This window comes from Echiichthys vipera, assembly GCF_963691815.1.
Source record: "Echiichthys vipera genome assembly, chromosome: 14".
Lineage (NCBI taxonomy): Eukaryota > Metazoa > Chordata > Actinopteri > Perciformes > Trachinidae > Echiichthys > Echiichthys vipera.
Window position 1 is genome coordinate 25509695 of NC_139839.1, and position 15941 is coordinate 25525635.

The 15941-nt window shown below is 40.8% G+C and overlaps 1 protein-coding gene across 1 annotated transcript in view; it reads right to left on the minus strand.

Annotated features, from left to right (window-relative positions):
- Nucleotides 1-7245, minus strand: part of LOC310956205 (junctional adhesion molecule 3B-like) — a gene marked incomplete at its 5' end in the record, with an annotated part of 47837 nt that extends 40592 nt beyond the window's left edge. Inside the window, one exon of the mRNA XM_083926366.1 lies at nt 7104-7245. Within this exon, the coding sequence (XP_083782492.1) occupies nt 7104-7245 (142 nt within the window). The remainder of the gene's footprint in view (nt 1-7103) is intronic.
- Nucleotides 7246-15941: the final 8696 nt, after the last annotated feature.

The following is a 15941-nucleotide window of genomic DNA, read 5'->3' on the forward strand; positions in this document are numbered from 1 at the left end:
TGTGATTTATTTTCATAGTCAGCAGTGTCCCATATTATTTTAAGATGAACTTGAGATGGTGTCAAGAATGAGTGCAGACGATGCTGAGCTTTTATCTCATTGTACGTCAACAGTACTAAATGACGACCACTGGTCGACCAAGAAAATCCTTGGGCGGGGGGAGAAGAAGACTGAGATCAATCTTTGACATGGTTTTCTAACCACTAATCCAATGTTGAGTTTGTCCTTCTGTTACTTGATTGTCATCCCTAATTTATATTCAGTGATTGCCTACATGTAATAAATATTTTCCTCATTTTATTTATTTTTAAGTTGAGAGCATCAAAGTCTGGGTCTCACTCGCTGACCAAGCCCATCTATCATTTCTATGCTGTGCTGTTTAGAAACGATTTTGCACTATCTCCCAGAGGATGCCATTAACTCACATGAAGTCCTCTATCTGACATTTAGTGTCTCTGGCATGACCTCCTGTCAAACAGCCTTGTTTCAAACATGGAACCCACTGTATGTGCCTAAAATGATCGAAGAAACTCCATAGTAGGTGAGGTTGTGGTCTGAGCTGTGGAAACACACTAATTACAAGCAACCAGATGTAAGAAAGGGAAATGAGCTTCAAGCACAACTGCTCCTGATTAACAGAGAGCAGCATTGCTATCGATCACAAGTACAGCTCCTCACTGCAGCCTGTCTGTCATCACCCTAAGAAATCTGGATTCTTGTCTCCAAGGTAACAAACACGGTTGTGTTTGTGATCACCCCAAAAAAGCTCCCCCTTCTTATTATCATGTCCATTAGTCATCACATGAGTCGATTCAATTTCACTAGTTCTTCAATATAATCCACACAATAAGACTTTCAAAAATGACTCAAAATCTAATTTCTGACAAACACGTCCAAAAGATTGTGCAGTCATATTTCCTCTTGCCAAGAAATGTCTTTAAAGTCGGTTTTGATCCTCAACGTCCAGAAGTCTCCCTGTTTTATTTCTTTTCATTACTGAATTTCTGTCAACTCCAAGGAAAGTTAAAAGCCTGTCTGCTGTTTCAAAATGCAGCAGCAAAGCTTTTAGCCAGACACTGACTGGTTTTAGAGCTGATTTTAATATTTTAGTTTGATATTAGGGCTCACCTGGGTCTGGTTCCTGCCATTATCAGTCCTTTAAAATCCCTATGTGACCTCGCATCACTGGGCTGAGCTGTAAAGTTTTATTTCCACTGTAGTTGTTATTATCATTCACATTTATATAAAGTTTCCTTGAGGTACAAATGAGAACATTGAGATACTGTTAAGCTACTGTATCTACTGAAGTTTTGTCCAAAATTATTATGAGTGCATGTTTCAAAGATGGGCCCAATGGTTTGAAATGAACTGTGATCAAACACCTGAGGTTGTCAGATGACTCTGCCTTATGGCTATTTTTAGACAGTAATTGCCCTTTTGTTACAGCCTGGTAAACAAAAGATGAATCCGGAGCGATTATCTGGTTATGACTCTCAGCGGGAGCGCTGCCTCAAGCTTTTTCCTTTCAGAGCAACAGCGGCTCAGCCACATGTAGTTCATTGCCTCTACCATGTCATTAATGAAACCCCTAATTATTTCACTAAGCTGACAGCACCCAATGTTTGATCGATGGCGGTCTCTTTTGACCTATTGATGTACTCGGTCAGTATCCAGTGAACACACGAGCGGTAGAAGTGCTTTGGCGCTTCCTTCCTCCAGGGACCATGGGACCACAGATAAAGATCATCTAACAGGAAACCTCTCTTGTGCTGCCCTAAGCTCACCCAGCCAGTACAGAGGCATCTATGAGATTATCCTGTTGATCTAGAGCAGCCTTAACATTGGATGTAATGATGTCTTGTCAAAACAAACAACCACTTTAGTCTTCCTTTTCAGGAAGTGCAATCATTTCCAATAGCTCATTAACCTAAACAGGATGACAATTACCTTCTTTTTCTTATGAACCCCTCTCTTTTGTTCGAACCTCTGATTGTATATCAGTTTATGGACAAAACATTCCTATTCCACACTGAGACCTTTATAATATTTTCATATAGTGCTTTTGGCCAGTAAATACTGCCTGGAGGCTGGTTCTAATATGACCAATGGTTCTTTCACATGGTAGTATTATTGACATTTGAAGCATGCACATGCCATTGCCATTTCTGGAACGTGAGCACATTAGTGTTTGCCTTTCGACCTCAGCATTTACTGTAGCTTACTTCAAAAAATGATAAAAGCAGGACAGGGTGCAGCTGAATCCTCCTCTGTGTCAAGTTGAAATGGATTTCTGTCTCAGGAGACGGATCGTCACACCCAGCTTGTTTTCTGAACGCCTTCAACTAGCAACACTGCTGAGCTTTCTTCACAACTCCCCCTTTCTGCTCTGACCTCAGCCAACTCATCAACAGGGAGCCCTTTTATCTCTTAGGAAAACAGGTGGTTATGATTGTTAGTCAGTGCACATATGAGGAGAAGGTTTCTGCCTCCATGTGTTTTCTATTTGGAATGCTGCATTTGCTAACTCAGGTTTGGGAGGGACGCAGCAGATATTTCTGGTTACGCCTGCGACGCTGCTCAAAACACCACCACCCACTCCTGCTCAGCTGTTTCGGGTCATTCCACAGTGAGGCCATGTGCCGCTTTGACTTTATCCCATGGAGGGACTGTTGTTGCACAGATATCCACATGGCCGACTGCAGTGTTATAAAAAAATGTAGAACAAAAGGGTGTGATTTTGTAAAAACAATTACACAACTCACAGTTAGGCAATGAGCACAAAACAAGCCCATGGTAACGGCAGGAATATTTCCTGCTGTTACATCTGAGCTGACACCGAAATGACAACTATGATAAATGTGTTATGCCACTGACACCTCTCTCTCAGGGTGAGACAACTCCTGACTTGTTACAAACAAATGCTCAGAAGCAAGGGACTCCTTTCTGTTTGTCAGTCCCTGTTTTACTCTGCCATTTACTGTCTCTGCAGTAAAATGTCAGACTGTATGTGACTTGCCCACAGGGGCCGTGCATGCCATTCAGAGAGGGCTCCAAACATTTGCTCACAAGCTTTGGGTGGGGAGGGAAACATCTGACAACATGCACCTCCTAGGGGAGCTATATCTGCAGTTTTCTTTGGGCAGACCGACTCCTGCCATGCAATACGGCTATGCCACACATGCAAAACAATGACGGAAGTGCCGACACTTGGCTCTAATATGGACAAATGTTTGAAGAGTGTGCTGGGTAACGTCACCCGATGAGCACCCCAGTTATGTGTGGGTTAGCGGATGTTCAAAGCTCCCTTCGCAATGCAATAAGTTATCAGCAGAGAACACACAGGAGGCTCAACAACAATCTAGACAGCTTTCTCCCTTATCTTATCCATTGAGATAAAGAGAGGACGCCAATTGGATTAGGCCGACAGCCATGAGTGAAAACGAAGATAAGGTCAAGTCATAAATATGTCAATTTTACAGTAAGCGAAATCCATTTCAACATTTGAGCAAGTGTAAAAGCTGATTTAACAATTCTGAAACGACATTCCTTTAAGTCTCTTTACAGGTATTAATTGTGAATGACATTTTCTGTTGTTGATCCACATCGTATAAAAATGCAGCAATAAGGTCTAAAGTATTTAGATGTCCACTAGGACTGGGCGATAATTCAATATGATCATGTATCATCTTTCAATAGAATTGTAGCGTGATGAAATCATATATCAAGAAATCATGTTGAAATCTTGATGTGAAATATTTTGAGTTTGTATTTTGCACTAAAGTTCTTAATAAAATGAGAAAATTCTCAGTCTTTGTTATGTATTAAATTCATACAGGAGCAGGGATGGGCATTAGTCCTTAATACCATTAGTCCTTAATGGCCCTCGAGGAATTGATGCAATCCCTCGAGGGCCAATCGAGTTCTCGTTTTTCCAAATCTATTTTAGAACGCAACGCATCTTCCTGCCTACCAACACCCAATGCTTAATGCTAAACACTTAATTAAATTTGCGTTCCCATTCTGTTAATGATCGGTCCCACTGTGGAGAACAGGCGCTCCTCTGGCTAAGAGGTGGCAGGGATCAGCAGGTGCTGCTCACTCAGTTTTTTGTACCGGTGCCTGTTGGACTTCCACCACTTAAGTGGGTTTTTCTGAGGACCAATGCATGGCTCACTGAAACAAGCTTCTAGCTCTTTGATACCCATATTTTTAAACTAAAGAGGGTGTCCAGTGCCTCGACATTGTGGCACAGAGCGTCACTGCTTTCCCCTTCCACATTGTCTGGGCCTTGCACAGTAACCCCGTCATGTAGGTCACACAACCTTTCTTGGATGGTGAGGCGAAGCGCTGGTTCCAAAAAAAGCAGTGTGCACACACACACACACGCACACAAAAAAACTTGAGTGCCGGTGTTTACCAATCGAGTTCATTTAAAACAAGTAGTACTCGAGGAATCAATCACTCACGCCCATCCCTACACAGGAATATTAAAATATTGGCTTACAAAAATGCTATATTGTGATATCATTATCAAGATGTAAAATAACCGATATCGGGATAAAAGATTTTGGCCAGCCCTAATGTCCACAGGTGTTTCTTATGAGAGAGCAGTGATCTCAAAGTTTATATTTGCTCTGTACTAATCCACTCCCATCCAAGCTCCCACATATCTTGGCCATAGTCTTGGCAGGAGGGTTCTGGCAGATGTCCTCTTTAAGTGCGTACCACTTTCTTTGGAATACTTTAAGTGAAAGGGTTCAGGTGAAGCCAACAATGGATTCCATTAGATCAGATTGGAAAGTCTGCTGTGAGTATGTGTTCTTAAAATAACAATGGCCCCCGTCTTTTGCTGTGCTGACAGATGACTGGGCTGATATTTGCAGTCTGTGTTCTGTCGTGCTGGGTTTAGCCTTCTCTTTGAATGGCTGGGGGTTGCATGGCCATTAAGATGATAGAGCTAAAGAATGTCATGAACTGAAAACAAGTGTGACATACAGAACAAGAAGATAAGCAAATGGCACGCTCGTCCATCTGAATTTCTTACTGAATTTGGAGCAGAGCTTTTCGAAAATACAAGAATGCAGAATCTAATTACAACCAGTAACTAGTAGTATCAGGACCAGTAGTAATGCATAACAAGGCTTGTGGGCAGCTTTAGTTTAGCCAGATTTGTCCTGTGTCTAAAGACAGTGGCGATGCTGGCTGGGAGCCAGTCGGCCACATGGCTAAGCCCTGTCCAGGCAAGACAAAAGAAATTCTTAAACCCCCCCCTTCCCGGAAATGTCAGTTGTGCCACTACCATGCCATGTCACAGGTTTACTCAGGGGAACGTCATTAAGAGTAGTGACTTTGAAATGTATCGCTTGGAAAGAAAAGAATCAGCACACAGCCTTTTGGCGTGTCGAGGGGGAGACAGCATAGATAGTACAGCAACAGATTTGACACAAGCTCCACTGCTATTCCTAATTAAAGCAAAGAGAATAAGCCAGTTGACACACGTGAGAGATCACAGGAGGTTCTAGTGTGTGTTCTTCTCTCTGATCTGTGTGTCTGTCCTCTCAAATCCACACGTTCCGACTGTTGTGGCAAAATTATTACCAAAGTTCAGCTATTCATGCACCAACAGGAGAAGAGTGTGTAACATTAAAACTTAAAATTTGTTACATTTAAAGTTTCTCCAAAACATTTGTTACACTTAAAATAGGCCAAACCAACAACCTTCCATGCCCGAATTATGATCTGAGCAAGCTTTGAAAACAATTTCCAAAATAAAAGGCGGACTTCAGATCAATAAATCTAAGGCCAGACACAGGATATATTGTTTGTATCTTAAGGGATTTTCATTTGATGAATAATTTACCATTCTTCCAAATGACCAGTATGTAAACCATACGTGGCCCTGCATTTTTTAAAAACTACTGTAATAGTCTGGGGGCAGCTGAGAGTCTGTCAGGCTCAAAGAAAAGAGCAAAGAGGAGTAAAACAATTTGGATTTGTCAAGAAAAAGAAACTAGCACAGCAACAAGTGGTAAACGGTGTGTTTAAAAGTGAATATTGATCCTTGGTTAGGTTGAATATGATTTAACTTCGGTGTTCATCCAACACTCATAGGCTTATAATATGTTCCATATTAAATGTAGGCTATCGTCGGCTGGTGTATTCAAATTAAACGGAACTGCTGCTTCGATCTTACAGGTGCGCGTTTGTCTCTCCGGAGTATGGGACTGATAGACGGGGCCGTGGGGTCTGTAAGGGTGGGCTACTGAAACGAACTGATTTCCCGACGGCGGTTTCTGTTTACCAGCTCAGCTCAGCTCTGGTTTGAAAGGGTCCAGCAGCGGCGGCGGCGGCGGGAGGAGGGGGTGGAGGACACTCACTGGCCCGGCTGGCTCCTCCCGCGGACAGCCTGCTTTATTCCGCCGCAGCGAAAACCGTTATCTCGCATCACTACTTCCTACATCTCTGCCATCACCGCGGCTCCAGACCCGCGTTAAATAGTTAACGGCTCGGGCCACGAAACCGCATTCATCCATATTTAATTCTCCAACACGAAGTGTCTCTCCCAAACTTGAGAGGTGGAAACTTTTTCAGAGTGAGCAGGACGAACGCGGAGCCGTAACCGCACTCTAAAGCACGCGCCGCTCACTCAACTGATGCGCGAGCTCAACACAGCGCTCGCGCTCAGTTGGTCCTGCTAATACAGTATGTGGCTACATCCAGACTGTATTTACATATGTGTTTACATATTTCCATAGAGCCGGACTAAAACACAGTACGCAACGGGTTTGAGCAACAATAGCTGCTTCACCCGTACATTCGTTAGTCATGTTGATGGTAAATAGTATAAATATGGCGAATATATGTGTCATTTCGGCGGCTGAGTGAATAACTATATTCAGTCTACTGGTCTTGCTGTCCGTGCGGCTTGAGTTTAACGTTAGTTGGGTCCACGTAGGGTTACTTCTGAGGCTCAACCTCTTTAGTCCCCACGTCGGTGTAAAATCTCCACCAAACACATCCAGAAGTGAAAACCGTCTGCCCGCCACGTTCCTCGAAGAGAAAACGCAAAAATAAAAGCCCGTTAATGTGATTTTTGTACTTACAGTGAGTTGAGAGGAGAGTCAGGAGGCAAGCCAGACGTGTTTTCGCCATCTTGGAGTCGATGCAATGCTCGGTGTGACCGGCCGTGCATGCGCAAAGTAGCCTAAAGAGCTCTGGTGTGGATGGAGAGAGGGAGAGAGACATAGGCAGAGAGTGGGAGAGAGGGAGGGAGGGGGTGGGCATTATATTAGGTTTCCATAGCTACCGAAAGCATCACTCACACGGACAAGGATTTATAGTGGGCACGATGTGGGAGGCTTTTAGCCTTATAGGCTACCGTAGCTAGGTAGCAGCTGGGAGCTGTGATAAGAAACCACCAGCTTATATCTTTGTTGAGAGATGGAAGAGCAGAAAGGTATATTTAAAACACCACATTCACACTTTTTACTTTTTAAAACTAAAGGATGGAGTATCAACAGCCAAAACACAGTGAGGCTATGCTTAGCTGTAGCCTACTGTTTTGAAAACCAAGCTATAAACGCTATTGTGTGACATATATATTTCCATTACGAATCCACTGTTGAGTGTGACGGACACATTTTAAACTCCTAAACAACAATTGCAGGAATGGTTTGGGGTTCTTGCACATAAAGTTGGCAAAAGTATCAATGTTTCGATATAATGATACAGCATTTAAAAGGTGGCAACCTCTGTGAATTACAATAAATGGTATAAAATCATACTAAGGCCACAAAAAACAAATCTACAATCAGGTTTTCAACCCAAGGCTGCAGACAAAACAACAAGGAAGACAATAAAAGTGAATAGAGTGAAGCAACATTCGAGAAAGAAAGCAATAATTCTAAAATGAATAATGATTACATAAAGAGTGTGTAGGCCTAAAAGGTAGGGAGAACATGTACAAAATAGTAATAATAATGCTTATTATACCTAACATTATCATTATAACAAATGTGTGTGGTGGTATGTGTTCAGTATTGTTCACATGACTGCGTCAATATGTAGTATTATTGTATTAGTATTGTAGTGAAGTTTAACATTCTGTTATTGTGACAGCCTTACTTTGTACTTACTAGGTTAAAGTTGAGTCTGACAGCCTGCATTGCTGTGACCAACTGTATATGGCAGACTTTCAATAAAATATTCACTTGCCATTTTTCACTGACTGTAAATCATCGCCCTGTCAGGGACCGTGGGCCTGCTTATCTGTTGGAACCCAGTGACAGAGCTCTCTTACCCTGTTCACATGAATCCTGTAAAGTCCTGCTTTCGTCATAGTGGATACGGTCTGCTCTACAGGCCTCCAGTACCACTGACAATTATTGTCAGTTTCCTCCCACTGAGCCCTTTTATTCCCACTATTCAACCTCTCAAACTGTTCCACAACAGACAAAACAAGGTTGGATACCTGTATCTGTGCAGAAATATGATATCCATGACTGATGGACATGATCAGTATATGGATCTTTCCCTACTTATAAATAAGAATCTGATTGCAATAGTCACTGCATACTTCATTAATGTGGTAATTATGTCTAAATATAGAACTATGTCTAATTATGCTAGCATGCGTATGAATTATATTACATAATGCATGTAAATCTGTAATTCAAGCGAGATTCTAGTGTGAATCAGGTGTGGTTATTTTAACCACACTGTTGCCTTAAGGCTCTGCTCTCTAGGTTTGTATTATAAGTGTGGCTGTAGCCATGTGTTATGATAGTCAAAGTGTATTTTGGGGGGATATTATATAACCAACATTTGCTACTGTAATTAATACCCAAATGAATTAGAACCTTTCATTTTTAAATAATTGAATTCAGGCACCTCCCTTTTCCATCATCAGATTAAATTTACAGAGGTAAATATGAAATACTAAACCTTTCCAACACTGTGATTGATAATACATTAGACATCTGAATATATCATTACTTGATGACTTTAGTGAGTCGACTGTACTTCAAGGTATATGTTTATTAAACTGTGTAGAATCTCTTCTTCATGCAAAGCGATTGATTGTATATCCTGGTAACAGAGCAGAAACTACATGTGTTTGTCAAAGCTAGAATGTGGCAAAACAAGCTTGGATAAAATGCTCTACAGATGCTCAAGAAAAAAACTTTGTATCAGAACAACACTATCATTCAGAAATGGTCCGGCCATTTTAATTGGCAGGATAGAGCAGGGTTTAGCATGGGCTGTTCCACTTCTGCAGCATGCAGTTTATTTTTTACTTTTTAATATTTATCTATTTATTCATATGAAAGCTTAATCCTCTCACATTAAAAACACAAGAACATAAAATACCCTAACAAAGAATGAATACCTTTTGTTACAGAAACATTACTTTTTGGTCATGTAGTTATTATAAAGATACGTTAACATTAACCCCAATGGTCTCCATAAAGGTGTCTTTATGATCTTAAAGCATTACCCTTTGCTATGGTCTGGTGGAAGAAGTATTCAGATCTTTTAATGAAGTAAAAGTAGTAATACCACAGTGTAGAAAGACTCTGCTACAAGTTAAAGACCTGCATTCAAAATATTACTTTAGCAAAACTATAAAAGTATTTACATCAAAATATACTTCAAGTATCCAAAGTAAAGGGCCCATTATACCGTCAAATATATTATGTTACTGAATGATAATTATTGATACAGTCACATGTTCATCACTTTAATTTTGAAGCCGGTATCATTTTAACTGCTTACTGCTGTGCAGCTTAACCTACAATATATAATAATTTATTAGCTGATTTATATGTATGTTGTATTATTAATGCAAAGTAGCAAGTACATCTAGTTGTCAAAAAGCCTAAATATAGTGCAGTGAAAAGCACAACATTTGCCTTAAGATGTAGTGAAATATATGTTTTAAGTAGCATAAAAATGGAAATACTCAAGTAAAGTACCAGTACTTCAAAATTCTACTCAAGTACAGTACTTGAGTAAATGTACTCAGTTACATCCTCCACAGGTTATGGCACACATTTAGATTTGACATCGCAGGAAAAGCACATTACTGATGATTCCGTGCACTGTAGTGTAGTGTATCAGTGTGAATAATTACACCTGTGTGTTTTCTTCTATGACATGCACATTTGGGAAATTGTTTTTTATCAAAAATCTTTTAGATAACACACAGCTTCACTGTCTCTAACTCCAGCTCCACACTGTTCCACATCGCTGTCTGCCGGCAGCGAGTCATTTTGCCAGATATCAGACTGAGATTCTAGAATGAAATGTCACCATCTTTCCATAATGTAGTCAGACACTGATGATAACAATCTGAGCCTGTCAGTGTCAAAAACAAGCATTTTTATCAGACGCACATTGACGGTGCATAGTTGCAGGTTGAAAAATACTGCCATGCTTTTAAATATCTTTTGAGAAAAAGGTGTATTAATATGATTTAAACAGAAACACTGAAAAGTTAGCTTCACTTTAACTACCGCAACATGTGTTTTTGTTTTTTACTAGGATTTAGCAGTGACATTTATGTCTGTTCTCTATTAAAACAGTGTTTAATATACACATACTTCCTCCCAGTGTGTGTGTGTGTGTGTGTGACATTGACACTGTGGATCACAGAGCACTGAGGTTTATTACTGACACTGGATACCTCCACTGTCATTGTACCTCATAAACGTGTTCACCGGAACACTTTTCTCTGTAGGGCTGGGTCTGCCTGTTTACTTTAGGTGCTCTTGTCTGGAAACCCTGATGGTGTATGATCATGGAAGTGGTTTTTCTATTAGTTTCTTTTCCCCTCTCGGTCTGAAAGAATTAGACCTGCAGGCTTTCATGTACTCTGCTCCCCCAGCCCATGGGGACATGATGTAAAACTGAAAGAGCTGGTCTCACTGTGAGTTTAAAATGATTATGAAAGATTCCAAGCTGGATTCAATTAGAATGACAATTGTTCTTTGTTTAGCTTGTTTCCTGTTTCTGTGCATGTGCTGTTGCACAACAGCTTGCATAATGACTTTTGAGTTATAATTTACCTGTGTGCCACTCTGACTGTGTTTTTACTCATCAATCGTGTGTGTTGGGCGGTGGGAGGGTGTATTTGTGTATCATTTTAATGGTGTGTTGGGGGGAATTCTGCATGGTTGGAGATACGAGCTGAGCTCCCATAAGGAGGGGTCGGAGCTCCCATGAAAGCTTTAAAATCATACATTTATGGGGGTTGCTAATATTGCCAACAACCATTATTTTAATCACAAATAATGCATAATAATGCCATGCTGTATGTTGGAACAGCCCACCTAACGAGGGGTTACACAGTCCCAAAATAGGCTACCTATATGGCAGGTGCAATGGTACCTGCTGTTTTCACCTCCCCCCAACCCTTCAAATGCATTATAAAAACTCAGACTCTAACTTGAGCCCTGGTGAAAAATTAGCCTTGCAAGAACATCCTGATTTCACGAGCTCCATTGTATTTTACTCGCAGATCAGTCTGGTAAGGTGCAGTAGAGAAAGAGAAGATTGCCAAGGGGCCTAACCAATCAGCATTGGTGTTGAGGGGGATTTAAGTGTGACGAAACGAGAAGCGACTGTTCAGTGTAAACAACAGCAACAAGCTGCTCGCTAACTATTTTTTCCTCTTGGATTCTTCTGTTTGAATAATTAAATAATAAAGTAAATCCACGTTACACAAATATCAAATATCCTTTACTTTCTGAGCTTTGCCTCGATGCTGTTAGTACGTCATACGCTTCGTTGATCCGATTGGTTGATTCGGCCCGTTTGTTGGTGATAGACAGATGGTTTATCCAATCAGCAATTAGTATTTTCAACCCTTCCCAAAATAACTTAAAGTGAGAGTTTCCAGATGGATATGCTGAGACAATGAGAATCATCCATCTGGAGGAGTCAGTTTAGTGGAAAATAGCAAATGCTAAAAACCACATTTCACCTTGTTTTAGAAAATGTTATTGTCCCTGTTAGAATAAAAGTAAAAGGACATAAAACTACCTGGTTGAATAAAACACAAAAGAGTCATACCAGCATCTAAATTGAATATATATGTCCTCCAATTCCCTGCCTTTTGGATAGCCATTTTTCTATTCTTCTTTCACCTTCTCAGCTGTAAGATGGGCCTATGGTGGTCATAGCCCCAGCATGGGTGGTGTATCTCTCTGTACAAATACAGTCATCCATGGATCAACCAGCCAGATGGTAATATCTGATGGCATCCCAATGGACCTGGAATTCCAGCCCTAGTCTTTTATTGCTGTCATACAAAGTTAATCCTGCACTACAAACAAAGCATGACAGCACCTTCAGTATGATCAAATTACAATTCAGTGTAGGATAAATGCAGTTTGTCTTTACACAGTTGCAGTTGCATTATGCAGGCCAATCAGAAGTAAATGTTTTTTTTCTCCTGCATATAAAAAATATCTGTTTGTAAAAAAAAAAAAAAAATCAGCTCGAAACATGAGCTCCCCAGGTTATTGTTGTGCAAAAGAAAGACTGCTAAAAGTCAAGAGACTTTGTGCTACTATTCAGAATGTTTGCTATCTCTGCTGCCAGATGTAGACATCCCTGCCATCAGGTCAGGCAGTTACAGGGCTCAGCATGCCCTCCAAGAATGTTTCTCTTTCACACAGTAATGACTCAAACTGTTTAAGTAGGGGGAGTTCTGTTTAATATGCATCAGGATTGGATAACCATGCGGCAAAAATAATTAAAACATAAGCTACACAAAATGAGGTGACGATAAGGTGACTAGAACATACTGTAGGTTACACTCATGAACAGTTTGCCCACTCAAATATTTAAGAAAACATAAAAACAATATATTCCTTATTCCTCACATATCAGTACACATCATTCTATCATTTGTTGCCTTTTAAAGACTGTTCTGCTTCCCACACTCTCTTCAGTACATCTTAATTGGATTGTATCTTGTTACATCCTGCAGCACTGTGGAACATTTCATGTCACATGTTCCTGCCGTACACTCCAACCTGGAACTGAATATGTTAAAGTGCATTCTCCAGGATTCTCTCTTCAGACAGAGAACATTTGCATTTTGCATTCTAATTAAGATAACCTGGTATAAAACTCAACACTAAATGATTAGCAAGTCATATAGTAATTCAATGACATATGTACATCTATGATGTTACAACATTTCCCATATGTCAAACTTTGGATATTACTGTAGTGTCTTCTTCCTGTGGATGGATTTTCTTTGTCTGTCCGGACTGCTCACGCTGACTATCCAGTCATATTTATCCAAAGTGCTGCTGCTGCAGAGAACATACCTGCCAGCTGCTGGCATGCCCTTGTCTTTTTTTCTTCAGCTCTTGTTGTGTACTGGATGTTGTATGTATATGGAAATGTGTCTGGAACAAACATGTTTCATCACTGACAACCTGTTAAATCACAGACCCCTCTTGGATTCAAGCCACTTTGTGATTAAAGTTTGATGAGCTTGTTTTTTTGTTTCCAAAACCCAGTTTTACCATTTTAAATGTCAATAGGAGCTTTACTGTAAATACTAACGTTAGCATGCTAACATTCATACAATGACAACTAAAACATGCTAATGTTTAGCAAGGGTATAATAAAGGTAATACAGCTACATAACTAGCACAAAACACTTTCGGTGTGAATCTTTAACTGATTATATGATTATGATCAAAATGTTTCTATTTCTAATACTGGATTCTTTTTTTCTTACTATGTGACTACTTACTACTGTTACTACGACATACGTATTTGTAATGTACATTTTTATTTGTAATGATCCATATTTAAAATAAACATAATCTTTTAATAATACAATATTAATAAATGGAAGAGATGTGTCACCTGGAAGGTAACATTTGCCAACATATCTCCCAGCATTGAAAGAACCAACAAGAAAAGAAACAAACATGCAGTGTTTTCCCAAGGATTTTCCTCCAGCAGCGCAACTGAAGTATGAGTTTTATTTTGTGCTGCCAGAAGAACAATCCAAAACCAATAACAGACGATCTATAATCCTCGCTCATCCCCGACTCTGGCCTTTCAAAGTTGGGGGAAAATTTTAATCAGCAGCGGTGCTAATCATTCAGCAGCAGCACCGTATTGGGGAAACAATAAAAGGGTGCCTTTAGCAGCATCCTTGTAGTAAATTATCACAGACTTTAGCATGTTCTGAATCACCAGATATCATAACAAGCTGCTCTTATTCACAAAAGAATAAAAAATTGGTTGCTCACGCCCAGCCATGCTTACCAAAACTCTAGGTCAGAACGTAAACACAATGCACATTGTTTACGTCCATTACGTCCGTAAGGAACATGATGCAGTGACGCACATGTTTACCTCTCTTATGTTTCACTACCCAACTGAGCCAGCCCAGTGTCGATCAAAGTGTCGGTCAATGTGCTTGTTCAGCCGTAGAGAACACTCGTACTGTACAGGTGACCATAATGTTGAGAATTGGGTTTTAAGTTTCCGATTTGGGACTTTTCTGCTTCTGCAACTCGATTTTGTCAATGTCAACCTCATGTTGGCACGAGAGGAAAAGTCAGGGTATCACCAAAGTCATTATGATACATCATGTACGAACCATGAATGTACATAATACTGTGGCAATCTATCCAGTAAATTCATTACCTTGCATGTCAGTTGACTTCTTGCAATATAGCGAGATCACCTGAGAATCGCGGGATCACACAAATCCATCATGTCTTCTTCTCCAAGTAATGCATATGTGTTCTAAGCCACGGTGAACTGACCAATCAGCGTCCTGCGAGGAGGTACTGGCAGTTTAGGGAGGAGCGGGGGGTGACGATGACACCGGTGGCAACTGTTGGTTCAAAACAACAATGGTGGCAAGAGGTGAGCTTAGATCCTGCAGCAGCTGTGAGTTTTATCACAACTGGAGAGTATTTACATGACATTACATGTAATTTAATTTAGCTGACGCTTTTGTCCAAAGCAACTTCCAATAAGTGCGTTCAACAATTAAGGTACAAACCAGAAGAGCAAGTTATTAGGTAAGTGTGGTAGCTTCAAATAAGGCGATCTAGTGCTAAATATACAGTAAGTACTTTTTGTCAAAAATCATCTTCTAGGCCAAGGTGTAGTCGAAGAGATGCGTTTTTATCCTGCAGCAGAAGATGTGTAGATTTTCTGCCTTCCGAATGTCGATGAGAAGCTCATTCTACCATCTGGGAGCCAGGACAGCAAACAGTCGTGACTTAGTCAAGTGACTCTGTGTTCCTCTCAATGAGGAAGCGGCAAGCCGCGGGCTAGGGTGTACGGTTGAATCATGTCCTGGGTGTAAGCTGGGCTTGATTCGTTAGTAGCACCATAAGCAAGTACTGTGTCTTGAAACGTATGCGAGCAGCTACAGGAAGCCAGTGTAGGGAGCGGAGGAGAGGTGTAGTGTGAGAGAGATTAGGTAGGTTGAAGACCAGTCAAGCTGCTGCATTCTGGATGAGCTGCAGAGGTCGGATGGCACAGGTAAGGAGACCAGCCAGGAGGGAGTAACAGTAGTCAAGGCGTGAGATGACAAGAGCCTTGACCATAACCTGTGCTGCCTTCTGGGTCAGAAGAGGATCTATCCTCCTGATGTTGTGCAACATATATCTGCACGATTGAGTTGTTGCAGCAATGTTGGCAGTAAGGGAGAGTTGGTCGTCAACTGTCACACCCAGGTTCCTTGGAGTCTGGGTGGGGGCTACCACAGAGTTGTCAAGCATGATAGTAAGGTCTATTTATTCACTGGAAGAAGAGCAAAGAATGGCACTGAAGGCTTTTCTTGATGGAAAAGATGTTTTCACTCTACTCCCGACTGACTGGCAGCCCGTGACAGACAGATGTTTCATCCAGGCACCTGCCAGATATTATTTGAATGGGTCTGCCCTTGT